General features: G+C 39.4%; 1 protein-coding gene and 1 pseudogene across 1 annotated transcript in view; both read left to right on the forward strand.

Annotated features, from left to right (window-relative positions):
- FAM81B (family with sequence similarity 81 member B) overlaps positions 1-25252 on the forward strand; it is a 57472-nt gene extending 32220 nt beyond the window's left edge. The window contains exons 9-15 of the mRNA XM_036411014.2: positions 2204-2447; positions 8178-8296; positions 9415-9544; positions 16925-17031; positions 21361-21496; positions 22784-22979; positions 24873-25252. Coding sequence (XP_036266907.2) covers positions 2204-2447; positions 8178-8296; positions 9415-9544; positions 16925-17031; positions 21361-21496; positions 22784-22979; positions 24873-25006 — 1066 coding nt within the window. The 3' untranslated portion in view covers positions 25007-25252. The remainder of the gene's footprint in view (positions 1-2203; positions 2448-8177; positions 8297-9414; positions 9545-16924; positions 17032-21360; positions 21497-22783; positions 22980-24872) is intronic.
- Positions 13892-14778, forward strand: LOC118702955 (annotated as a pseudogene).
- Positions 25253-27819: the final 2567 nt, after the last annotated feature.

The following is a 27819-nucleotide window of genomic DNA, read 5'->3' on the forward strand; positions in this document are numbered from 1 at the left end:
AGTTTTTTGTTTTTATTTTACTAATATCTTCCCTTATCTTTTCTCTTAATAATTCATTAGCTTTTGTACAATTTCTTATTGTATGTATTTATCTTCTGTAAGAATCTTCTGTCCAGTAGCTTGTTTCATTGTCGGCCAGCTTTTTAAAAGACTGCTCCTCCAATGTCCTGTTCTTTTGGCCTGGGAGTTCATTTGCTCCCTGGGATTTCAGCTAGACGTTGTCTCCAGTGGAGGACTGTCAGATCCAGTGAGCAGGTGCTTTCCTACCTTGGGGCATGTGGAGGTAGAGCAGTGTAGAGACAACTGCCCAAGGTCAGTTGTTCCCCAAATTGGTGGTTGTTATTGTTTCAGCTTCTTACCAACCCAGGTCTCTACCTTGCCTGATCTTAGAGTCTGAAATTTGTCCCAAGGCCATAAGTGGAGAAGCAAAAGCAGTACTACAGTGGCCCCTCTTCCCCATTTTATCCACTTACAACTACATCTGTCTCAGGCACCTGAGGTTGGGCTGCCCAGGAAACAGGCTCGGGGACAGAGATTGGTTTACTATGGAGTGCTCTGGGATGCATGCCTGTGCAAGTGAAGGGAGGGGAACATTTGAGAAGAAAGAAAAGTGATGTGATGTGTTGCAAGGAAGTATCAGCTGATCCCAGAGCTCTGGAGCCAGGATGATCCTCAAAGTTGTTCTGAGATAGAGTCTGGCACAGGATAAGTGCTCAATAAATATTTGTTAAATGAATGAGTAAGTGAAGACCATATAGCCCTAGCTTTTGTCTTTTCTTCTTACTCTTCATTGAACTGACTCATGTGTTAATCTTTGCCTTTGAGCTCTCATTTCTTATAGCCATAAGGAGGCAGCCCTGTTCACAATACAGAATTAACAAGTATTAAATTTATGTGGATTCAACTTGGCTTGTTAGAATAATAGGTAAGATATAGAATAATTCCTGCTTGAAACATGAAAAATGCATGCTACAGCTGCCAGGCTGGGAGCGGCCAGGCCCGAAGCGGCAGGACCCAGAGCAGCAGCAGCCACGCCCGAAGCAGCCAGGTCGAGAGCGGCAGTGGCCAGACCCAGAGCAACTGGCTGTGGAACGGACCAGAGCAACAGAGGCCAGGCCCGGAGCAGCCAGGCCCAGAACAGCTTGCTCCTCGCCTGCCTCCACCCCAAGGCTGCCTCTCAGACATGGCTGGAAACTTTTGGGGGAACTTGAGGGTCTGCTGAATCAAATGAGGAAGGCTTAGATCTGGATGTGTTGAGTTAGTATAGCGCTGTGAGTGCCTTGTGTGGGGCCTGGATGAGGTTGGTTGATCTATTTGGAAATGTCTTTTGTGTGAAGTGTATCCCTGGGCATGTGGAGGTATTATTGATTTGAGAAAATGCTAAGTAACTAATTTACTATCTGTAAAATTTAAAGTTCTGAAAGTTTAAGGTCTCTTGCCAAAAAGAGGTTTTAAAGCTAACACCTTAATTTTAATGGAGAAAGGCAATGACAAGCCCTTCCCACCCAGAACAGGTAATCCAATTCCAACCAGCAGCTATGTTTAAACAACGTGTCCATTTACACTTGAAGGGCTACACCTTTTGATAGCCTAAGGGCAAGTTTACATGTAAACAAGTTTGCTCTCAATTCCCAGGGCAGAAAAAAAAAACAAGGTTTAAAATTATTAGATTTTAAAATTTATTCTTAGAAGTGTAAAAGTTTATTAATTAAAACAACAACAACAACAACAACAACAATAACAAAAAAAGGAGATTAAAAAACCTGATGAACAATAATAGCGGTTCATTGTAGTAGAGTCAGTGATATCGGAGGGGAGTGGACTGACTGTTCTGGGGAAAGGGAGAGAGGAAGAGACTGAACATAAACTGTGCACCTATGGATGAGGACAATGGGGGGTGGGGAGGGGGCAGAGGATGGGGTGGGAACCTGGTGGAAGGGGGAAGAAATGAGGAACCTTTGTAATACTATGAACAATAAAGATTGATTTAAAAAAAGAAAAATGCATGCTACAAAATCAAGAAGTAGGTCAGAACTGCTTTTTAGATGAGATATAAACCATGATTCTAACCATGCAAGTGCTCAAGTCCTGCCAGACTTCTCACAGGTGAGAAAATGCAGACGTGAGCACACAGAGTACTGGTGTGGCTCCTCCATGCTCATTCTCGTAACAGCCCCCGGTGTTGTTTCCCTTTCCTGACCAGGGATCATTCTTTCCTTCCTGTCATTCCAAACACCCAGCGAAGTCAGATAGAAGACAAGCTGAACAACCAGGAGCACACCATAGCTTTCCTCCTTGAGCAAGCTTTCCGCATCAGAGAGGACATCTCTGCTTGTCTTCAGGGGACCCAAGGCTTTCGAAAAGAGGAGCTGTTTGCCAGGAAGTTGCTGGAAAACCATATCCAGATCATCACCAGCATCGTCAAAAATCTCAGCCAAAACATTGAGGTAGTTCTTTATTTCCCATATGTTGGCATCATTGCTTATCAAAGACTATCAACCACCAATGCCATTTTTTCAGCTATAGAAACGAGTTGCTATTGTTTAAGTGATGACAATGTAATCACCTTTGAGGAAAACAGTTCAATATTCCAACTGCTCATTTATGCCAAAAAGTAAATTATACTTGAAAAATGTTTGTTAAACATCTATGGGACAACAAAGACAACTGTTTTTAACATTATGTCAAACATTATGCTAAGGTATTTATCTTAGTGTAAATCGCCAAGATTATATGAATGCAGTCATTTCAAATGGAGGTTTTTATAGTGTATTGTTATCACTGGTTCATAGGCCCATTACAATCTGACCCCCAAAATCTCTCTGACCCCATCTCCCACTGCTCTCTCCTTCACTCTGTCCATATTGCCTCCCTGCTCTTCCTAGAACATACCAAACACACTGGCTTCGTGGCATTTGCACTTGCAACTTATTCACTCTGGCTTGATCATCTTCCCCTCAAAATTCCAAAGAAATGTTCTTCACTCCCTTAAGGTCCCTGCTCAAATATCTCTTTATCAGAAAGGATTTCCTTGACATGCTATGAAATAGCACCCAATTCTCCCTCCCTGCCCCGCAACAGTCACAATCTCCCTTAAGCCCTCTGTTATTTTTTTTAAATATATTTTTATTGATTTCAGAGAGGAAAGAAGAAAGGAGGGAGGGAGGGAGGAAGGGAGGGAGGGAGAGGGAGAGAGGGGGAGGGGGAGGGGGAGGGAGAGGGAGAGGGAGAACTATCAATGATGAGAAAGAATCATTAATTGGCTGCCTCCTGCACACCCCACACTGGGGATCAAGCCTGCAACCCAGGCATGTGCCCTAACTAGGAATCAAACTGTGACCTCCTGGTTAATAGCTCGACGCTCAATCACTGAGCCATGCCAGCAGGGCAGAAGCAGAGCTTTTTGAGGTTACTTACAGTTAACAGAGGGACAGTTCTTAGCCCGTTTTTGTCTCCCAGGCTTTACTGGAATTGAGTGTTATTGTAGGTTGAGTGGAAGACTCCTTTGGCTGATTCTTCATTAAAATTGGATCTCAGGGGAGTGGTGATTGACATTAGTCACTAGGGGGAGACAATCTGATCACTGGAAATATGAAAGATGCTATCACATGTGACTTTGCAGAACTCCACAGAAAACAGCAGGAAGGAGATTTGAAGCAAAGCCATTTATTTCAGAGTGGGAAACCCACACCTGAAAATGCCAAGGAGAGACCATGGGGTCAGAATTAGAGTGAATAGTTTCCTGAGTGGTCAGAAGTGAAGCCCTCCATTGTTTTTATCCATAGCACTTATTGCAAACTCACACAATCTATATTTGTTTATTGTTGCTTTTTCCCCTTTTAAAATATAATGTCCATGAGGCAGGGACTTTGTTTTGTCCACTGCTAAATCCCACACCAGATAATGAGAGTGCTGGTAGGTAGTCAGCACTATAAATATCTCCTGAATGGTTGAATGGATGAATGAATGATGTTTAAGCTACTAAAGGTAAACTAGAGTTTCTGATCAAAAAAGAAAATGCTTGGGTTAAACCATGATAGACAGGTTTTAACTACACATATTTCAGCCTTATTTTTAAAGTGTTGATGGGCTTGACTAATCTGGGGTAGCAACTTCCAGACAAGGGTTTCATAGAATACAATTTAGAAAGCTGGCCAAACTGTGTGGAATTATCATGAAAATGGATAATTCCCTCCCATATGTCCTTTTATCAAAGTAAATGGGCTAAAAAAAAATTAGATTGACCTATCAATGACTTCCTTATGACACTGTATTTAAGACTAAGAATATTGTATTTATTAATTTACTTTTAATCTATGGTGTGGAAAACCCCATAATGCACTTGAGGAAGTATAGGAATTTAAAAAAACGTAGGGAACTTTTAAAAGGCACTTTATTAGTGCTGAGCATATATTGAATTGACCTGAGGGCCTAAAAATCAGTGCCACTTGTAAAGTCCCTGAAAGCTGTTCCCAGGCATAATAAAGTGTCATGAAAGTGACAAGAGAAACAGTGCCTTTGAGATGATGAGAAAATCAGGTAAGTACTAATGTAAGATCCTAACTCAGCAGTCAAAATTTCTCTGTGATTGGAAAGAGAACAGCATTCTCAGAAATATCAAAATGCTTCTAGGATATTCTATATTTTGATCTGAGTACTGTAGCTGTTATATAGTTGATTATATTCATCAAAATTATTTGATGAATCATATCCATCAAATTATCTTCATATGTACACTTTGATTTGTACATTTTAATACATATTAATTATACCCCAATAAAAAATCTTAGCATTAAGAGAATAAACGTTCACAAATCTCTAGAAGTTTCACTAAGAGCTTCTTTTTCTATCCCAATATAATATAGCATTTTAGATTAGCTCTGAAAAAAGACAAAGCTGAAACATTTTCCAAAAATTATTAAATCTCAAAATATTTACAATCCTATTAAAGGTTTGGCATATATAGGAAAAATGAGGAGGACTGCTCTGATTGTGCGGAAAACTGAATTAGAAAATGTTTTAAAGAATGAAGACAATATAGTTAAAATATTACGAAGATGAACCCAGCCTTCATGGCTCAGTGGTTGAGTGTTGACCTATGAACCAGGTCTCTATTTGATTTCTGCTCTGGGCATATTCCTAGATTTCGGGTTCAATCCCCAGTGGGAGTGTGCAGGAGGCAGCAGATTAATGACTCTCTCTCATCATTAATGTTCTATCTCTCTCTCCCTCTTCATTCCTCTCTAAAATCAATAAAAATATGTATTATTTTAAAATATTATGAAGAAGAAATTATTAGGCTACCTTTAGTAAATAACTGACTATCAATTAATAAGCATTTTTAGAGGAATGAATGCTATTCAAGTATTTTAAAAGAATCTACACTCATTTTTTTTTTTTTTTACAAATTAGCCAGCAAGATAGATCTAATTATGAATGGAAAAATTTTATAATTAACCATAATTGCAGCCGTTAAGTTGCTTGTTCCTTTAAAAAATCAAGTTATTTATTTTTTAACCTGCCAGCTAATTATGTTTTAAAATAAACTTGTTTTAAGTTTTTTAATTAACTTAAAATTTTTAACTCAAGAAAATAATTTTATGTGTAACATTGCTTTATTGTGTTTTTCTCCAACTTACAAAAGTAATACTTGTTCATTGTAATTATTTTGAAAGTTTAAGAGAAAAAATTTAATACCTGGGGAAAAAATTTCTCACAATTCTAGCAACAAATTTTAATCTCTACACTCAGATGTATCTCCCTCTAGTCTTTCCAGACATTTCATTCAGTAAGCTGAGAATACTTTTGTAAGCACAATCTTAAATATATAATTATGTCATAAACTCTTTTATATATCATTAAAAGCTCTTTGCATGCTACATACACCACGGCTTGCCTAATTATTCTCCTAATATTGAAATATATTTGTGCAGAGATATGTGTAGGCATTCAGATTATTTCTATACTATATATTCTTAGAATAGAATTACTGGGGATGAACACGGTGAAAACTTTTGATGCATTTTTCTAAGTTGGTTTCCAGAAAGCTTATCATTATTTATACTTCCATTGGCATTATATGAACGTGTTATCTTCACTGTGCCTATGCCAGCCTTGAGATTTATTGTTTCAATCTTTGCTAATATGATGGAATAGAAATGAAATCTTTCTTTCATTTCTTAAAAGTGACATAATTATTTGCATTTTCTCTGTCAATAATCTGTTAATGTCTTTAGTCAATTTATTTGGGGGAGAAGTTAGTGCTTTTTCATTCTTATCGACTTGATGTGCTTTTTTATTATTAATTAAGAATAACAACCAGTGGTACATTAGGAAGTGTTTAACAATCTGCAATCAATTTTTTCTGGGTGATAAAAATACGATTTGCAGTGTTTGCCTGTTTGTATGGTGTAAATACTCTATGATTGATTTTGAATACCAATAGTATGTTACTGAGCACAAAGATGAGAAGAGGTAAATGCGGTTGACTCTCGCAGACAGGTGCATGCTGATTGTAGCATAGCATTGAAACCTTCAGCAGTGACAGTTGTTATAAATGTTTATCCAGTTTGTTTTTATTTTAATTATATTTATGTTTTATGAGCTTTTTATAAAATTAAACATTCCAGTATTTGGTTTTGTGGTTGCTCTCATTACTTTTAAAAATAGAAAACTCTTTATTCAAAGATGAAATAATCCCCTCTATTATCTGTCATTTTTATGGTTTAACATTTTATTTATTTATAATATATTTTTTCTAAAATCTACATTGATGTATGACATAAGGATCTAAATGGATTGTTTTCCAAGTAAGTTACCAGAGAACCCAATGCCATTTGTGAAATTCCTTCCCCACTGATTTGTGATTCTCATATATAGCCTATTTCTTTCTTAAATTTACCAACCACTTAATTCCATTTATCTACTTAGCTATACGTATCTCTGCAGCTACACTGATTTACCTACCTTTATTTTATAAAATTTAGTAGGGCAAGTTCCCTTTCATCACTGTTCTCTACCAAAACAAAGCATAACACCTACTGTTATGATCTGACTGTTTGTGTCCCCGAATTCATATTTTGAAATCCTAACGCCCAATGTGGTGGTCTTAGGACGTGGGCCTTGGGGAGGGGCTTGGGCCGTGGGGTGGAATGTTGGTGAGTGGGAGTAGTGTCCTCATTAGAGATGCCACACAGCTCCCTAGGGAGTTGGCAGTCTGCACCCCAGAAGAGGGCGCTCACCAGAACCTGGCCATGCTGGCACCACGATCTTGGACTTCCAACCTCAAGAACCGTGAGCTACCCAGCTTGTGGTATTTTTATATGAATAGCAACCCAGACTACAACATCAACACACATGCAAAAACAAATAAAAACCAAAACATAAAAAATTCTAGCTAGTGTTTTCAACACTTTTTTGTTTTTAATTAAAGCTTTATTTGCTCTCAAATTGTCTTGATCTGCCAGCCTACGATTCTGTATATGGAATTTGAAATTTCCTTAATTTGTTTACTACAAAATGTCTTCTTTTCCTCAGAAAATGCATAAATATAAGTTTAAATATAGTTCAGGCCTTGGTCATACACAGCAACTAAACTTGGATGTTTTTCCACACCACAAATTTGTTTTCCAAAGTCCCACACTCTGTTTTCTGACTAGATATAAATTATTTTTATATATCCTGACTTTACACTGGAATTTGTATAAATGACACCATTTTATTTTCTATGGGCAAGCAAAATGTTTTCAATGATTAAATTAATATTTATATTATTAGTGCAAAATTTCTTCAAAAATTCTGTTCTTAGGACCTCTAACGTGGTGGTATAAAGCAGTCAGCTCCACTTCAGAACACCATGCCATAATGAAGACATGATTGAGGGCAGGTGGAGTCTGAGTAACACGTCAATATTTAAACACTGGGAGACTTAACATAAAATCTGGAGTTCTGGATTCTGTTTAAACACTATGAAACCACCATTCCCTCTGGGCAACCATCGGCCGGAATCAAGCCATCTCTGTCTCCCTGAGATAATGCAGGGATCGCTTCTCTTTGAAATTGGACTGTCACTATCAGCCTAACGAGAAATGCATTCAATTGTTTAACCTCTGCTTTAAACAATATTTTCTTATCATGTGTGAAGAGAAATTAATAGGAATTTTGATTCAAACTTACAGGTTTTAGAAGACCAAATAAGAGTCAGAGACCAGACGGCCACAGGAACTAATTTTGCAGTGCAGGAGCTGAACAGCAGACACCTTCAAGGAGTCGGAGACCTTCGAGGAAGAGTAGCCAGGTGAGAAGCAGCATGTTAACTAATTAATGTTTAGCAGTCTGTTCCTGGCCACTGAATTCTCATTCCCAAATAAGTTCCATGTTGTGCCAAACAAGGTACTGTCTTTATATTAAGCTTATCTTATGAGATGATAGTTGTGTGTCATAGAATTTGAAAACCTCATGCTTCCTTGTGAGATCCAAGGTTACAGAAAAGCGCCCTTATACAGAATGTCTAGGTCAATTCTTGTCTTTACAGCCCTCAGTGTCCAAATGCCAACATCCAAAGACAGACCCTCATAACCACATATAAAATCCCCAAAGGTATTAAATTCTGATTAAACATTTAAAATATATAAGAATTACATGTAATATCTAACAAAAGGCATCTTGTTCTCTCTCTTCTTCTGGCACCCCCATAATTCAGATGTTGGTACATTTGAAGTTGTCCCAGAGGGTCAACCAGTTGCTATGACATGAACTGACCACCAGGGGGAAGATGTTCAATGCAGTAGCTGCCCCCAGCCTGCAGGCCCCAGGCCAGCCAAGGCGGGTGTCAGCAGGAGACCATCTCCTCCCCGTCCCCCCCTTCCCCCATTGCCCTGCTGGTTACAGATCAACCCTGATTGCCAGCAGGCCTAAGGACCATACCCATGCATGAATTTTTAAATTTTTTACTAGTTACCTTTTTTTACATTAAATTAAAATTCAATATAATATTTAACTAAAATTGTCATATATATATAATATATTCAAAATTTGACTTACAGAATTTCTATCTTTCTTCCTTGTGTGTGTTTATTTTCTATATTATATATAGAAAATATTCTCCAAACATAAAAACCTGTTGGAACTCCTATGGCTGAGTTAACAATAGGCTGAAAAAAATCTAAAATTTCTCCCCAGTTAACCCCAATGTCTTCATCTATTCTAACTCAGTTCTCTGGACTGGCTCAGAGTGTTATTATCCAGACTGCTTTCTCTCTCATCAGGAAGAGAAGAGGAAAATTAAGAAGAGTCCTATTTATGTTCCTACATTTACCAACTCATTATTCAAAGAAGTTTAGAACTTTTGCCATCAAATGAATGCACAGATCCTACTGTAGTATTGAAAATGACCAATGTCCATCTTGCCACCAGATGTGACGCCAGCATTGTGAAGCTTTCTGGAGACATTCATTTCATCAGAAACGAGTACCGGCAAATTGAAAATACGATTCAAGAGCTCATATCTTCCCTAGAAAATGTTTCTAAGAACTTGGATATTAAGGTAACTAAAAATTATAGAATTCTTATATTACGTGTTATTGCCCAAAGATCATTATAATTTATCAAAATGCTCAGTCAAGTGGTAATTGTTCGAAAGAACTCTTTACTTCCAAAGTGTTTAAATATGACAGCTCATGCCCACACACCATGAGTACTGTCAGTTCAATCAACAAGCATTTAATGAGAGTCACTTATGTGTCACCCTATCCCCCATCAAATATGCCATTTGATTCCTTCCGCTCTGGGTTCCTCTCAAAGACTGAGAACTGAGAACTATAAACAAAAGAATTTCCCATGGCAGCTATTATTATTCAAGTCCCAACATAAATATGAGTTGGTTATGTTACATTCCTACAATGGGTATTATCTCTTACAAAATAATATACGAGATCACTGATATAGATGTTAAAGACCATCCCTACACTGACCCCTGCTTATCTCTTCAGTTCACCCTCTGTGCCTCCTGGCTCACCTTTTATACCCAGTGATACGGAACTACCTGCAAGGAGGTCCCGTTCCAGTACTGCACGGCCTCTATCTTGTTTGTTTCTGCCTAAAATGTCTCTCCCCTTTCTCATGCAGTTAGTGGTTTGACTAAAAGAGCTAGTGCAAAGTCTCTGTGCTCCACATGCCTGTTGTGAAACAAGCACATCTCTTCTAAAGCTGTTTGAGCAGAACGAAGTGGGAGTTCTTTGGAAACTGGGGGTGATGAAAGCTTGGTGTTTGATTATTTGCTTATTTGCTTCTGTTTGTTAAGAGCCGAAGGTTCACAGGAGTACACAGCATTAGGACTATGTCCAAGTTTACTCCAGTCCCCTGGGGCTCTGCTGGTCCACCCCCTTATACACCCATCTCATTATTCCTAATAGCTTTTTGTGTACTCTCTTCATTTCTCAAGGAACTCAATTCTGTTAACAACAAATACAACAAATTTATCTCTGGTTTTCTGATTTAATACCTAATTACTTTTTTTCCTTAAGGTTTGACCAGAACTTCTAGAGCATCATTAAATAAAAGTTGTCATAGAAGGCAAACTTATTTGGTTCCTGATTATATTGGAAAGATTTTTGCTGTTAGCTGTTGATTGATATATTTTTAACCATGTTAAGAAAGTATCCATCAATCCCACTTTGTTTTGATTAAGACTGAACATTTAATTTTACCAAATGCCTTTTAGACATCAACAAATGTGTAAATCACCACATTGATTGTTTTTTAGTTTGGGTTTGTTTACTTTTATGGCCTTCTCATGTACAGTGTCATTACATTTCCCAATACTAAAACACATTCTTGCATTTCTGTAATAAAATCTATGCATTCCCTGTGTAGTATTTGATTCTGTATCTAAGTTCAAAAGTGAAATGACATTGGCCTGTAGTTTCTCTCCTTAGTTGTTTTTTTTAAAACAGGTAATGCAGCTGAAACTGGTTTGGCTCAGTGGATAGAGCGTCAGCCTGTGGACTGAAAGGTCCCAGGTTCGATTCCGGTCAAGGGCATATACCTTGGTTGCAGGCATATCCCCAGTAGGGGGTGTGTAGGAGGCAGCTGATTATTGTTTCTCTCTCATCGATGTTTCTAACTCTCTATCCTTCCCCCTTTCCCTCTGTAAAAAGTCAATAAAACATATTTGCATAAAACATAGGTAATGCATACATGTGGTCCAAAAATCAAAACCATATAAGGTAATGTATCCTGAGAATTTTCACTCTTACCTGTCACCAATTATCACATTCTTTCATGACTCTCATAGGTAATCATTTCTACCAATCTGTTGTGGATCCTCTCAATACGCCTTTATGCAGATACAAGCAAATGCAAATACACATTCTTATTTCCCCCTTTATTACACAAGAGATAGCATATTATAAATATTACAATGCATCTATCTCTTTTTCTCCCCTGAACAAATATATCTTGGAGGTCCACCATCAGGACATGGAGAGCTTACTCATTCTTCGTAAACAAGTGCATACTCTTCCTTTGTATATACTAGTTCATTTCACTCTCATCAGGGACATTTGGTTCTTTTCAATATTTTGAAACAATGCACTTAACCTGGCACTTAAGGCATTGTGTATATATGTAGGTATGTTTGCAAGATAAATATCAGAAGTGAGATTGCTGGGTGAAAGGTACATGTGCTTGCTATTTTGAAAGATCTTGTTCCCTGCAGGAATTTTACCATGTTGCACACCCACCAGCAATAAGTAAAATGTTCTAGCTGAAACCGGTTTGGCTCAGTGGATAGAGCTTCGGCCTGCGGACTGAAAGGTCCCAGGTTTGAATCCAGTCAAGGGCATGTACCTTGGTTGCTGGCACAACAGAGGTGCAGGAGGCAGCTGGTCGAGTTTCTCTCTCATCCATGTTTCTAGCTCTCTATCACTCTCCTTTTCTCTCTGTAAAAAATCAATAAAATATATATATTTAAAATGTTCTATTATCTCCATTGCCTCATCAATGACTATTGTTTGACTTTTCAATTTTGCCATTCTTATAGGAAAAAGAGAGCATCTCTGTGTTTTAATTGGCCTTATTATGAATGAGATTGAGCATCTTTTCATATACTTAAGAGCCATTTGTCTATTTTTTTTCAGTAAGCAATCTGTTTGTGTCTTTTATCCATTTCCCTATTGATTGAAATATAGTGGCAACCATATTTTGGTAAAAACTGCTGTTGGAATTTTAACCTTGCTATCTGACTTCGACCTTCGATTACTTGCTTAAACAATAGGGTAGTTACAGGAGATTGACTCTCACTGACTCAGTAGCTTCAGGGGTAGAAACTATAGATAACCTTTAGTTCTGCTTTTGTATTATGGGCAAGATAGGGCCACATTCCAATGTCTAGCAGGATGTGACTGGGAACCTACCCTGCCGGCTGTCCCCAGTCTTTAGAATTTAGTCTTTAGGCTTTTAGAAACAAAAGGAAAATTCTTGCGGTTTAAACCTTTAAAAGGAATTGCCTACCCTTGAAACGGTGCAGTCATTTGGAGTCCACCTGCGTGTGGTGCTCTTGTGGCTGTCCTAGCCAGTCAATAAATCCTTGCCTGCTTTTTTTAATTAATTAATCAGCCTCCCGTGGTCTTATTTTTGAACCCAGGGTTCAACCCCCAACATTGATCTAGTTTTCTTCTCAATTTCTAAGAGATTATAAATATATTTTCCCCCAGTTTGTTGTCTTTTGACATGCATATGATCTCTATTTGTAGCTGAATTTATCCATCTTATCTATTGTGGTTTCTGGAATTTCAAGTCACAGAGTTTCCCTACACAAAGGTTTGAAAGGATTGCTCATATTTTCTTCTAGCATTTTCAATGTTTTATTGTTTGCATTTAAATACTTGGTCCATTTGGATTTTTCCTTGCATAGGATGTGTCTTTATTATTTTAATTATTTAAACCTTATAGCATTTTTAATGTCTGATTGGGCTAGTCCCTTCCATTGCTTTCTTTTTTCCTTTTTCTGGGTGATAATTGTTTTTGCACATGATTTTAAAAACCTAATTCCAGCAAATAATTAACAAATACACTTTGCTGTAATTTTATTGAATTATAATAAATTTATAAATTAACTTCAGCATTGACAGTCATAATGCTGAGTATTTTATCTAAAATCATAGAATGTTTCCCATTTGTTCAAGTTTGCTCTTATACCCATCAGGAGGGGTTTCAAATTTTTCTCATATGATTTTGGTATCATTTCTTCTTAAATATATTTCAAGGTTTTGTTTATTTAGTTTATTGTAATGTGATTTCATTATATCTTCTGACTTGTTAGTTTTATATTTGAAGGATATATTGATTTTATTATCCACTAATTTAGTGAATTCTCTTCTTGATATTAGTAATTTTTCAATTGTTTTTTGTTTTTCCAGGCACACGATCATATAATTTTTAAAGAAAATTACCTCATCTTTTTCTATTTTCATACAAATAATTCCCCCCCTTTCCTAACTGCTTTTATTAATAACTCCAGTATAATATTAATAGAGTGTGTGTTGGGGGGAGGAAGGAGGCTTATTGTTTTTGTTCCTGATTTTAAGAGAAATTACTCCTGTTTCCTTTATGAAGGGGAAGTAAATTTTCTCTATAAACATGCTTAATACACAACTATTCCTATTTTATTAAGATTGTTTATTTTTTAATAAAAAGTTATGTTGTTAATGGCTTCAGCATTTGTGGAGATAATAATATGAGGTTTCTCCTCAGTTTTACTAGCATAATTATGCAGGTTAATATAGTTCCTATTATTAAACCATCTTTACTTTTTTTAAAATAAATTGCACTTGGTTATATTTTTTATTTTGCTGCTGGATACTGTTTGCTGATATTTTATTTGAAAATCTTGGGGGACTGTGGGGTTGGAGCCTACGCAAGCCAGGAATTGGATGAGCTTCTGGAAAGTGCTCTGGGTGATTTCGATAAGGCCTGAACCTCCCCAGACTCCCCCTACCACCCTGATGCTTCAGGGCCCCAGAAGAGGTCGCCAGGAGACACTGCCAAAGATGCCCTCTTCCCTCACCAGAGCAGTTTTTCCAGGAACTATTTATTGAGCTGGCTCCCCAGGCCGCTGCAGTTCGAAAAGGCAATGAAGGAGTTGGCTGAGGAAGAGCCCCACCTGGTGGAGCAGCTCTGAAAGCTCACTGGCTGCTGGAAGACCAGAGATGTAACTTCCCAACAAGAATTCACTTCTTGCCTAAAGCAGACACTTCGTGGACTGGCCCAAAATGCCAGTGATCTGCAGAGCTCAGGCACGTCCGAAGAGGAGCTGCTGACCACGGCCATGGAAGGGCTGGGCACGCAGGCAGGAGATGGCGAAGGAAGCAGCCTCTCCATGATGCAGAGTATCATGCAGAGCCCACTGTCCAAGGGTGTGCTGTACCCATCCCAGAAAGAGATCACAGAAAAGTGTCCCGAGCGGTTGCAGAGTCACCAGGAATCCCGACCTTCAGAGCTGTTTGGAAAATATCAGGAACAGTACCGTGTTATGAGCAAGATACTTGAGCAGTCTGAAGCAGAGACCTCCAGAAGACTCGTTTTGAGATGGTGCTGGACCTTACGTAGCAGCTACAGGATTTGGGCCATCCTCCAAAACAACTGGCTGGGGAGAAGCCTCCTGGCCTCAACTTTGACCTGGATGCCCTCTGTCTGTCAGGCCCACCAGGTGCTAATGGCGAACTGTGTTTGATCGTGTGAAACACAACACATCCCCTTCCTGACTGCCAGTCCTGGGGAACATCTGGAGAACCACTTGGAGCTGAGGCAGAAATGTCGTGAGAGTGGTCTGCCCACCACTGCCTTCTGTCTTCCCACCCAAGATGGTGCCATCCCAACTGAAGCTTTCCCCAACTTCCTAGGAATAAGACCTGTTCTGCAGGCCATTTCTGTGTGCCCTTTTGATTGTGGTTCCTGCTGCTAGCAAAGGCCAGCTACCCACCTGCTGAAGGAAGGCATCCCTTGTTATATACACTGATGTCCAGGGTCTTTGTGCTTGTCTCCACTCCCCTTTTTGGACCTGGAGAGCAGGGACAGAATCTTGTACTCCTATATCAGTAGTTCTCTTGGGCAGGGCCTTTGGAAATGAATGGGGAAAACTTTAGCCTGGGCTGGAGCTATAGGTCTGTCACCATACCCTCTTGCCTTCAGGCAGACCTTTCTCCAGCAATAGCAGATCAAATTCATCTCACACTTCAAATCTGACTCCAAGTAGAGAAAGTTATTTGCTTTTAAGGGGCTCAGGTGACTAGGTTGGGCCTCTTAGGTGAGACAGTATCGTCTCCCTATTTCAAGGTCTGCAACCTTAACCACAGCTGTAATTCCCTTTGGCCATCTAACATAACACAGTCTCAGGATCCACAGAGAGGGCATGGATGTCTTTGTGAGCCATTCTGCCTTCCACAATGTGTCCCTTTCTTCCTCCGGCTTTCCTTTGGTGAGGTTTATTATTCTCTTTTTAATTTTGTGGACTGAGCAATTAGTTTAAATAGCTTCATTCTGCCTTGTATAATTACGGAAACTTTTAATATCACACATTTACCTCTACAGATGTCCCGTGTCCTTTTGATATGCAACATTCTCATTATTCTTTCCTAAATTACAACTGCAGCGTTGATTTATCCTTTGACACCTGTGTTAGTCCTGTGAGAAGTAAATACTAAAAAAGAAGTACCGTATTTTTCGGACCATAAGAAGCACTTTTTTCCCCCCAGAAGTGGGGGGGGAAAGTCCCTGCGTCTTATGGTCCAAATATAGCCTACACATATACTTTAAAAAAAAGTTTTTTTACTTGCCCGGCTCTGTGTGGTCTCTGTGTGCTTGCCCGGCTCTAAAATGGTTCTAAATGCTGTTGTTTACTTTACAGGGTTGATTACATGTGTTTATGACTGTGATGTTGGGTTTTAATGCACATAAAATATTTTAGGACACTATTTGTTTCAGAATCTTTTTTTCTTCATTTCCCTTCTCTAAAAACTGGTGCGTCTTATGGTCTGGAGCGTCTTATGGTCCGAAAAATACGGTACATGTGCAAGAGGTTTATTGAGAGGGAAAAGAAACTGAAGGGAAATGGGGAGGGAGCTGGAGGAGATAGAGCAGGACATCAGACTGCAATACAGGTCCGACTTCTGTGAAAAAAGACGGGGAAGGAAGGCCTTATACTGAAACTCTATGTTAACGAAGTTTCATCAGGTTTCTACTCAGGCATTGGCTGGAGCAGCCAGTGGGAAGCGAACATGGTGATGAGTTTTAGGCTCAGCAGTCAAGGTCCTTGGCCAATTATGCTCCTTGTAATAGGAGATCTGAGAGGCACATTTTCGTGTAAAACACTGGAATTAAACAACATAATGAAGAAGGGGTTTTCATTCAGACGATTAGAACTTTGCTTCTTTTTATTTACTCAGTTCTAGATTCAGTGCAGTACAGTTTAGAGTTAATGTCTGTGCTTTTTCTACTTTTGGAATAATTTGAAAGTTTCTTTATAGCCACGTGTGCTTGGTTATTGCTAATGTTCAGAGGGCACTGGGAGAGAATAAATGTTTGCAAGTCAGATTGGTATGTAAATCTATTAAATAAACTTTTTATTTTTTATATCTTTCTATATCCTTATTTATATTGTATTAATTTGACCAGTAAAGAGTCAAGAAAAGTCATTTAAGATCACTAGTATATTTAAGACAGAAGAATGAATACTCCATTTTTCTTTCCCTGAAGATGGTTATATAATTATTGAATTATTCCTTTGCGGGGGAAAATCATTTTCAAGTGAAAATGTGTTTTAGACTCAAGTCTGCTTCCTGGCTCTTTTAGGAATGAAGTATGATTAATGTAAGGGCTAATGGTTTTGTTCACACACCCAAAAAGTTCCTTTTTGTACTTTCATTAGGTAATGCAGCTCTTAGGAAAGATAGAGGCTTCTAATTATGAACAAACCTCAAATTTAAAGACGATCCAAGGGGATTACCGCCTTGAAATGAACCTTTTGGAGTTCAAGTAAGTAAATGGAAGATATTTAATTTTGTTAAATCCATTCTAAAGCGTTTTTGCCTAATGAAAGCATTGGCATTAAATAAAAACCTACCCCAAATATAAATCTGGTCAATAAATAAAGCAACAAAACTGATACAGAGAATATAATCACTAAAGTAGCTTATGCAATATTCATAATAAAAAGATATTAATTTTATCATTTTTTTTGTTTGCATATCTCAACTGAATTGACATACTCACTCAGATCTTTTCTATAGAGAAATTTTAACTTATCACCAATTGTGTATTAAAATGCCTCAACATAAAGCACTATTGAATAGACATCGATTGCACGTGATTATCAGTTAATTTTTAAGACAACTTTGAGCCCTAACCAGTTTGGCTCAGTGGTTGGAGCATCAGCCTGTGGACTGTAGGGCACATCCCCAATAGGAGCTGTGCAGGAGGCAGCTGATCCATGTTTCTCTCTCATAGATGTTTCTGACTCTTGATCCCTCTCCCTTCTTCTCTGTAAAAAAGCAATAATATATACTTTGATTACAAGAGCATTTTAAAGACTTTTCTAAAATTTTTTTCTAAGATCCTCTACTTGTAAATTGAGCTTTTCCCCTGTGTAATGGTGAAAGCAGTAAAGGAGACAAGAACCCACAAATATTCAAATTTCTGGCCTCCATATCCTCAAATCTTTGCTTGTTTAAATGGCCACATTTTCTGGAACTCTGGTGCAGGCAAAGGAGCATTCTGGTCACTCCACTGATGCCTTGCAAACCCTCGCCCCTACTCTTGTTCTTTTTCCTGTCTATCTCACATCACTTGGATTTAATGCCTTGACCAAATCTAATAATCTAGTATTCTCATAATACTCAGCTTGCTCCATTTTCCTGCCCCATCTCTACCATATTTTAAGAAATCTTAAGTGTCACTGACTATAAGATGTACCATATATTTTTGCACCTCTGTGACATGAAGCTAACAATTAAACCACACTACACCTAGCTTTAAGACACCTCACAATTTTAGAGATGTTAAATTGGGAAATGTGTCCTAGGAACAGTACTTATAACTAAAGCTCAGAGAAGAAAATGTCTTGAGTAAAGGGAAAACACCCACTCCATTCATACTCCAAAAAAACATATTATGTTCTTAAGACCTAGCACATGATAATGCTCAATAAATATCTGTGTGGTACTTCATCTACTTCCTTTAGCTTTGAATTAAGATAAAAAGAAATGTCCAAAGAAAAGTAGAGAAGTAAACCATTTCTAGAAGTACAGTTTAAGAATTGATTTTACTGGGGGAGAATGGGACTTATAATCTGAAATGGAAGACTGGCTTAAAGAGATGAAGTGTGTTAACAAATAGGAAAGAGGGGGAAAGGCAGTGTTTGGATCTAGGGCTACCTGCTATACTGGTGATGCTGTGTACTCTTCTGTCTTTAGTCTTGTGGGAAACTGGCTTATAGACAAATAATCTAAGTAGTTAAATCTGAATGTCAGCAGTTTTTGTAATAGTGTAAACTTGAATTTCTTTCTCACTTGAAATAATGAAGTTTTAAAATTTCATTAGTATTACTGTAGGTTATAGTGAGTTTATAAACCAGATTTTTCTAGGCAAATATTTATCATTTCTAATGAGTAAAGTACACAATTGACTCTTTTATTTAAACTTTCTCCACCATTTTTTAAATTAAAAAGTAATCCCATTTGACCCAGTAATCCCACTTCTGGGAATATATATACCAAGAAACCAGAAACACCAATCATAGTGGCACAATTTATCATAGGTAAGATTTGGAAACAGCCTTAGTGCCCATCAGCAGATGAGTGGATTAGAAAACTGTGGTACATCTACACAATGGAATACTATGCTGCTATAAAAAAAAGACATTTGTAACAGCATGAATAGACCTGGGGTCCACGGATGGACCTTATTATGTTAAGCAAAATAAGCCAGTAAGAGAAAGATAAATATCACAAGATCTCAAGCATTATGTGGGATATAATGAACATAAACTGATGAACAAAAACAGATCCAGAGATAAAGAAACACTGAACAGACCACCCAACCTCAGAGAGAAGGTAGGAATGGGTGGGAAGAGATCAACCAAAGAACTTGTGTGCATACTAGTATATGCATAACCTATGGACACAGACAATAGTGTGGTGAAGGCCTGAGGTGGGGACGCAGGTTCAGGCTAGAAAGGGTCAGTGGGGGAAGAGGGGGACGTCTGTAATACTTTCAAACAATAAAGATAATTATTTTCTTAAAAAAAACAGTATTTGGTCAATGAAACAAATGCATAAACTTGGTATTGTCAAGACTTTAACTGTAAGTTCTACAATTACAGAAGTCATTTTCACATGGTAAAGCATGTCTGTTATGTTATGGAAAATCTAAGAAAAGAAAGAGATGTACATAAACTTATACTTAATCCTTTTTGTCTTTCAAGGAGAATGCTATTTAAATAATCCTTTTGTAAACTATCGACAGAGTCTGACTTCTGATTGTTACCAGGAAAATGAGTCTCCAATTACAGGCAAAACCTTGTCATGAAAAGATCATAAGTAGTGATTCATTCTTTATGGCTTAATTTAAATTTCAGAATTTCAATTACTGACATGCCCTTCCAGAGATATTACTTGGGCACATTGGTTTTCAGAGGGATTTTAATATTGTGTCCGTGATGAGAGTAAATGCTTTCATTTTATTTTCACACTAAAGGTGAGCAGTTCTCAATTGTAAAGGTAACACTTGGGTTACCTGAGGATTTACCACCCCTCCTTAACCGTCACTATTTATTAATATTTCCAACAGAAATGGGAAGGAAAGATCAAAATCAAAGAGATCTTTAAATAGCTTGGCAAGTCTATGATTTATTTGTGAACAGCCCTGATAAAAGGTATTGAGTGAGGGGAAAAAAATTTGCTCATTTGTTCATTTATTTAGCAACTCTGTATTTCTATATTCTAGCCATTGTTCACAGCCACGAACAAAGTAAAATTCTCGCCCTCATGGGACTTAGGCTCTAAGGTGTCTTTTTCAGGAAAGCCAGAGAGGCATATACATGTGTTATATGTCCAGCATGTTTTAAGCAGTTTCCAGCGATAAATATCACACACTAAGTTATCTGTGTACATTTTTTCCTAAAGACATTAAAGTAACTTATTTCAAGCCACAGAAATATGAATATTTCCAATGTCAGCATGCATTATTCCTGCCCATCTAATATTCCGCCTAGTCTAAACGGGCTCTTGGCCATCTCACCAAGAGCAAGTCACATACAGACACCACTCGCCCGTCCCCATCTCCCATCCCACCTCTTCTCAGTCCCGGGCTTCTTAGTCATTCCAGATGTGGCTCCCCCTTCTGCTCACACCCTCAGCCACTCCACAGTGACTTTTCAAATTGATGACATAGGATTCCAACCCCCAAGAGAAACTTTTCACCACTTCAAGCCCTCCCACTACCCTGCCCCGAAAGAATCCACTCCGAGACCCACGGATGGCAGTGGGCACTTTACTGAAGATTTCACCAGAGACAGAAAAGACAAACCAAGGAACACTCTGCTTCCCCAAAGTCCTTTGGGGCTCTGTTCCTTCTCCCTCCCCCTACGCACCTCCGCCTTTTCTCTGCCCACTTAAACAATGCAGGGCCTGTCTGGCCTGGCTCCTCTCCCGGCCTTCTGGTGGCCTGTGCGGAGGAGCGGTTCCCTTAGCCAATGTGCCCACAGCTGAGACTGTTTCCAACACTTCCTAATAAATTTTAAATAAAATATTACACTTAATGACATGTGAAGAGAATAAGACATTTAGATTTCAGCACATACAAAGTTAGACGACAACCATGATCCTCTATTTTTTTTTTTTTTTTACAATTAAGCCACGCTGGTTTATGTCATCCGTGGCTGCTTTCTGGCTGCAATGGCAGCAGCAAGAGCTCAGTGGTTGCAAAAGAGACCGACCAAAACGCCTGAGATATTAGCTGTAACCCTTTACAGAAGTTGGCCACCCCTGCTGCTCCCCAGCCCAGGTGCCTTAGCAAAACGTTGCTTCCAGACACACGCATGGGCCCAGGGCTCCAGGAGGACCCTGCCTGGTGCCACGAGTTTGTCTCCTGGGCAGGTGTGTGAGGGCACGTGGAGGGGGGTGGCAGCAGCTGGGCTGAGCACCCTGAGGACGGCATTCACCGTGTGCTTGCCAGGCCAAACATCACCCCGTAGTACTCACTACACACACTGACCCTCATCATCTGAAAACAAAGCAGCCACCTACGGATTTTCTTCAGTACTAACATTTACTTATATACTAAAATAAAACAAAATGTTTCCCTTAGGCTGAATTCACTTTCCAATAATCTGTATGAGGAAGTGGAGAAAAATAAAAAAAAGTCAGAGAGCCAGCACATCACATTCGAGAAAGACCAGGTGAGCCAAATGAAGTCGTGTCTGCAGCTCCTGCAGGAGAAACTGGTAAGGAGCCCTTCCTCCCGAGCCGGGCCGCTGCCTGCCGGTCCTTAACGGCCGCCTGCCTTGCAGCCATTCAAGTCAGACCCTTCTGGAACTTGGGTAGAAGGGCTGTAGGCAGCCCTGGAAATAGGGTTCCTGCCACCTCCCCCGCCCTCACCCCTCAGGTTTGTAAGTAACCGATAGAGGCAAGGAGAGAGAGAGAAGCATTACAACTTTATCCTTGACCAGGCCCATGAGCTGTGGGCGGCCGCTCCTGCAGCCCGGTGGGCCCTGGCTGTCCTACCTGAGTCAGGCAGAGGCCTCCACCAGCTCTGGGTGGCACTGGGCCACAGGATCACCTGCAGGCAGGAGCTCTGGACTCCACCCTCCACAGGCAGGGGAACCAAAGGGGTCCAGCCCGGTCCTGCTCCCACATTCCCTGGGGGCGGAGGGGAGGAACAGAGAAGCTAATTAGCCTCTGGCTGCTGCACCTTAGAACCACCTGGAGCACTCTTAACATGGATCCAATGGGGGCTCCATCAGGGACCAATTAAACCAGAATAGAGGGCGGGGGCAGCGTATGATTCAGGTGATTCTAACCGACAGCCAGGTGGAGAATCGCTGGGCTAGCCACGGGAGAACTGAAGCTCAGGAATAAGGCCTCTAACACTGAGGTCCCAGGAGCACCTCGAGCAGAATCTAAAATGCCTTCCTTGGCTATCCCTTAACACCAGACTGAAATTCCAAACCGTCCAGGCGTCTCAGCAAGGCCACAGCCCTTTCTTTCCTTTTCCTCCATAACACAGGGAATTGCAGAAACTACGAACGAACCAGGCCAAACAAAGGGATGAACTTGGGAACACAGTTTTAGATACAAGGGAACTTTGTTCACATGTTCATGTTTAACATGGAAAAATGACTTTGTTAAAAACATTCTCTAATCCAGTGTTTCCCAACCTTCTCTCATGATGAGAATCACCTGGTGGAGTTGTTAAAACACAGATTCCTGAATCCCAACTAAGAAGTGCTAAACTAGAATTTTTGGGAACATATAGGTAAAATTGTATACTTAACTAGTGCTCTAAGACAGATTTTATATACAGAGCACTAAGTTAGGTATGCAATTTTACCTATATGTTCCCAAAAATTCTAGTTTAGCACTTCTTAGTTGGGATTCAGGAATCTGTGTTTTAACAACTCCACCAGGTGATTCTCATCATGAGAGAAGGTTGGGAAACACTGCTCTAATCTGACCTACGAAGCAGCCTAGATTTTCTTGTCTGCCGTTTTATCGCGTGTCATCTTTTCTAGGAAAAGTCTGAAAAGAAAATGGAAGAAAAATTACTGCAGCTTTCAAGCAAATTAGATAATTTCCTTAACACACACAAACAGGATGCAGAACTAAGCAAAGTTAAGCACACAGAAAACAAACTGTATAAAAAGATGAGCCAACTGGAACAGCACATCTGGGATGAGTTAGAGAAAATGCAGAATGAATATCAATCAGGTGAGCCGTGCCTTTGATTAAGTTAAGAACAACAGCCCTTTCCTAGCCAACCCCTCCGTTTTCTGTGTTGTGCTAATGGCTGACAATTGATCCTGTCATTAGTGAAATCCTTTTGTATTAACCCGACTTTCTTAAATGTCCCATAGAATGCCAACATACTATGAGAAGGTATACACGTTGAAGTTTTTGTTTTGTTTTTTACTCTCTAAAATCAGAGACTTGGAGAATTGTTGGACTTGGAAGGTCCTTGGGGATCATTAAGACTTGGCTTTTGGGTATATCATAACACAAGATGCCTAAATCCAATGCCCTGCATTGAACTTGCAGGTAATAAGCCTGGACAGATGTCAGACCAGAGCCCTGACATTTAGACTTAAGTAGGGAAGATGGATGGACAGAGTCCAGAATAATGGCTGTCTTTCTTCTTAAGGAGGCAGCAGTGTCAAGCTGAGCTAACATCAAAAAGGAGTAATTTGAAAGGCTCATCTAATTTGTCAAAGCGAAGGGTGTGGATAGGTGCTGTGGAGCAGCCATCTGCCTCCAGCCACAATTCTGAGGGAATTACCAGGATCCAGAAGTTTCCTTTTGTTATAGAAAGCCCCACTCATTTTCTGTCCTCTAGATCTCAGAAAAGTGTATGCCAAGTCTACCTAATGTTGATTCTGCCTAGAGGTGCCTTGAAGGTATCGTAGAAAATCACCATGGTCTCATTCCGCCAGATGTGGCTGGCATAGAAGTGAAATTCTCTGTCTGGAAATCTGACCCTCACCACCTCTATCTCCAACTCCCACTGCCAAATCAAAGTAATGAATTATCTGGTCAGAAATCATGTCCCAAACATAACTGACTCTTCTTTAGGGCTCTGCTTCCTACTTAACTACCAAAGGTTTAATTTTATTCATTCCAGTAGTAGAACCACAACATGAGCTCAAGAGGGGTTTGCAATCTAAGTGTTTGCAATCTCTGCATGTTAATAAGTAGGAGTTTAGAAATTAACTCCAAATTAACAGTTTGCTCCTTTATGCCTTTAATAAAAATGTGTTGAGAAGTAGCTATGTGAAAGGCTCCGGTGAATAAGAAATGGGCTAACGCTAACTGGTTTGGCTCAGTGGATAGAGCACTGGCCTGCATACTGAAAAGTCCCAGGTTCAATTCCGGTCAAGAGCATATACCTTAGTTGCAGGCACATCCCCAGTAGGAGGTGTGCAGGAGGCAGCTGATTGATGTTTCCCTCTCATCGATGTTTCTAATTCTCTGTCCCTCTCCCTTCCTCTCTGTACAAAATCAATAAAATATATTTAAAAAACAAAAAAGAAATGGGCTATACCTAAGAAGCTTGATATCTGGTAGGTAATGGCCATGAGAAATTAGACTTTAGTAAGGAGATACAAATTGCTGGGGCGGGGGGGTGGGGGGGGTGGGGGGTGGAGAGGAAAGACGGGAGTGTGCAGCAGCTGTGGCCACTCTTTAGGTCCCTCAAACAAGTTGATGTCAGAGAAAGTTTAAAATTTCATCTGAGATTTCAAAAGTCTTCACCTTCAATTTGGTAACAAGAATAAAAAAAGAGAAAGATCACTCTTGTCAAATTGTACAGAAAGAAAACTATTTTAAACTTCTCTCTTGAAATAATCATTTAATTCTGCAATATATTTGGGGGGAAGAAAACAAAGGAATTGAATTAAAATCCCACAATGAAGCAGATACAAGTTGAAACACTCTTGTTAATGCATCTTCATAACATACAAGAAATGGTTACACATTTTTAGACTGGACTTAATAAAATGTAATGTGCTTTGAATTAAAAGATGATCAGTTATGGACTGCTGATTAACAACTTCTGTGAAAAACAAAAATTCCAATGCATTGTTTAAGTAAACTCATATTTTCTTCCAGGATTTAAATCAATTCATGATTCTCTCAGCTCCCTCCAACAAATACAGAAAACAAAGATGGATTTAGAGATACGTAAAGTACATAAAGACCTAAAGAAATTACACCGTAAGATAGTTGATCTCCAGGAAGTGTGAAACTTTCCAGTCTTCTTTTTTACCAGCCAATGGAATGGTTTGTTGATAAATCTTGAGAAGAAGAAAGTTAATATCTGATGTTTATTGCTTCCTCTGTCTCTGTATTTCTTACCACCTTTTTAAAGGAGATGAATGTATTAAAAAATCCAATAAAGCAAAGAAGCTGTATGAGGTTTTCATTAATTTAAAAATTAATGATTTTTTACATACATGCATTTTTATTTACCTAAAAATAAAAAAAAGAGCAATCTACATAATGTAACAGTGAACTAGGGCAGGTGTAACACTTTCAAGAATTGTATCAAATTGGAGACCACTTGCCCTGTCTAAAAAGAATAGCCACTATGCAGTTCATATTCATTATGAGCATATACATAATCCATTCTTGCCCAAAATTTCATTTTTCAAGAGAAACCAGAAATCTGGGTTTTATAGATGTGGGAGCCTTGTCTAGAGTGCTCCAGGCTTCTCTGAGCATGGAAACTCTAGTCAGGATATTCAAGGCTAATTTGCTATACACAGGTGCAAAAGCAAGAACTCAGAAAGCTATACACTGTGCAGGTGTACCTTTCTGTATATGGCACAAAGCCTCTTTTGTTAGAGCTTGTTGTGAGCTTGTGTATAAGTTGCCACTGACCAGCCTATTGCCGGCTGCTTTGCTTATAATGAAGCATGTCCCATTTGCCTGCTTGTACCTGCGTGTTCTTTCAGTTTCCTGCACCCAGAAGAGTCAAGTCCTTGGCTGAAGAGCTTGCCCCTGACAATATGAAACCTCTCCATTTATAAGCATTAACAACAGTTGGCCCTCCATATCCATGGGTTTTGCATTGGTGGATTCAACTAAACTATGGGTAGAAATAGCTCCCTCTGCCCCCACAAAAGAAATTTCCCAAAATGTTCCAAAAGAGCAAAACTAGAATGTTCCATGCACCAATTACTATGCTGAATCCATGAGAATGAAATAATGTGTAGGCATACCCCACTGTAGTCTATATGCAAATATAGGTTACATGCAAATACTATACCATTTTATTTAAGGGACTTGAGCATCCTTGAATTTTAGTAACTTCAGGGCTAGAGGGCTGGGAGAGTGGTCCTGGAACCAATCCTCCCTTTCACACCTTGAGGGCATTGAGGGATAATTATAGTCCCTAAACTACGAGGGAATGTCTGTGAGCAGATACAGTCCGTGGGTTGTCAGTTTGCAGTCCGTGGGTTGTCACTTTTGACCCAGAGATTTTTGTTTTCTAGCAATCCCAATATTTATAGCAGGTAATATTGATTCATTGTACTCAATACATATCAGAATTATGAGCAACTAAGAGCTAACTCATTTTAAAAAAATAGACTACAGCAATTTCCATGAAAAACATCCAACATTATTTAATCTAGATGCTATATTTAAAAGCACTTCAAAAACACTAATTAGTTTCCTATAAAATTAAATCATGTATAACTTCTTGATATGTTCAATGTAGAGCCTGGTATTAGTGAAATCGATAACAAAACTATTCATGTCCTGCACTAGAACAAGGAGTAATTTCTAATCCCAAAGGTTTTTGTAACCTTGGCAAGGGGACCTTTGCTTGCAGATATGTGGTCACGTAAATGTGTAATGTGAACACTTACAAGAGCCATTTGGCATAAGAAAAGGATCTAACCGGAAAGCTCTAAGCAGTCTAATTAGGCATTAGATATTGGTAGACGTGGGAGCTTGGGTGGAGCAGCCTGAGCAAAGACCTGGCGACCAAGACAACGGCACACATGCCAGAAATGTCCCCAAACCTGTGCACACACCCTTGGAATAATTGTAAAGGTGGTGTTTATTAAAATACTTTTCATTTTCAAAACTGAGCTATCAGCTGTTAAAGTGTATACACAATGTTGAGGGGATACCCTGTGTGTATCAGAGGGTGAAGTGTGTGAGGTGAAGGTTTGGAAAGAAGAATGGGGAAGTAAACAGTGAAAGAGAGGGTTATGCCAGTTGGAGGTGAGGGTGGGGTGTCTATCACAACAGGCCTTCTAACTCATGTTGAAGAACGTGGGCTTTCAGAGCCCAGACGAGACTTTAAAGAATTTCCAATAGGATGACATCAGATTTGCATTTTAGAGAGATCTCTCTGGTTGTAATGTGAAGAAATATTACTGACACTGGGAGAAGCAAATCTAGTGGGAGATGAGGGAGATGATACAGGAGGAAGAGGATAGTGAGCTCAGTTCCAAACGAATTGATTTTGAAGTATCTAGGGGGTGTCTAAGTGGGTATGTCTAGTGGTGAGTGAGAGATAAACACCAGGAGCATGAAAGATCTGAGCTGAGGATTTAGCACAGAAATGGTTGTTGGAGTGATGGGTGAGGGATTGTCTGGGTTGCGTGAAGGAAGGCGACATGAAGACTTCAGTGAACAACCGAGGCTCGGGAAGAACTCCGGGGGCACCAAACACTGAAAGGACAGGCGGCAGAGGAGCCGTGAAACCCCCAGGTGAGAACGTGTAGGCAGCACTGAAGAGGGAGCAGTGTCTTCTGAGAGTTTCAGGCTTCCATGGGAGTTTCTGCTGCCTGATGATGCCAATAATCAACTTGGAGTTCTATCCGTGATACTTTAAAACCTACTGACCCTGTAAACTTGAAAAGTTGGTAAGCGACACAACTCTGCAGGCAATGGTTGTAATACCTTCCTGAGTTCCTTTCTAAGCCATAAAACAAGTGCATCTCCTTCCACAAAGAGAAGGTAGCAAGCCCTCCTGGGGGAAGCAGGACCATTGCCAGGGAAAATATTAGGCTGTTTTGGCCCCTACTCAGCTATGAATACA

This window comes from Pipistrellus kuhlii, unplaced genomic scaffold (genome assembly GCF_014108245.1).
Source record: "Pipistrellus kuhlii isolate mPipKuh1 unplaced genomic scaffold, mPipKuh1.p scaffold_m20_p_4, whole genome shotgun sequence".
Taxonomy (NCBI): Eukaryota; Metazoa; Chordata; class Mammalia; order Chiroptera; family Vespertilionidae; genus Pipistrellus; species Pipistrellus kuhlii.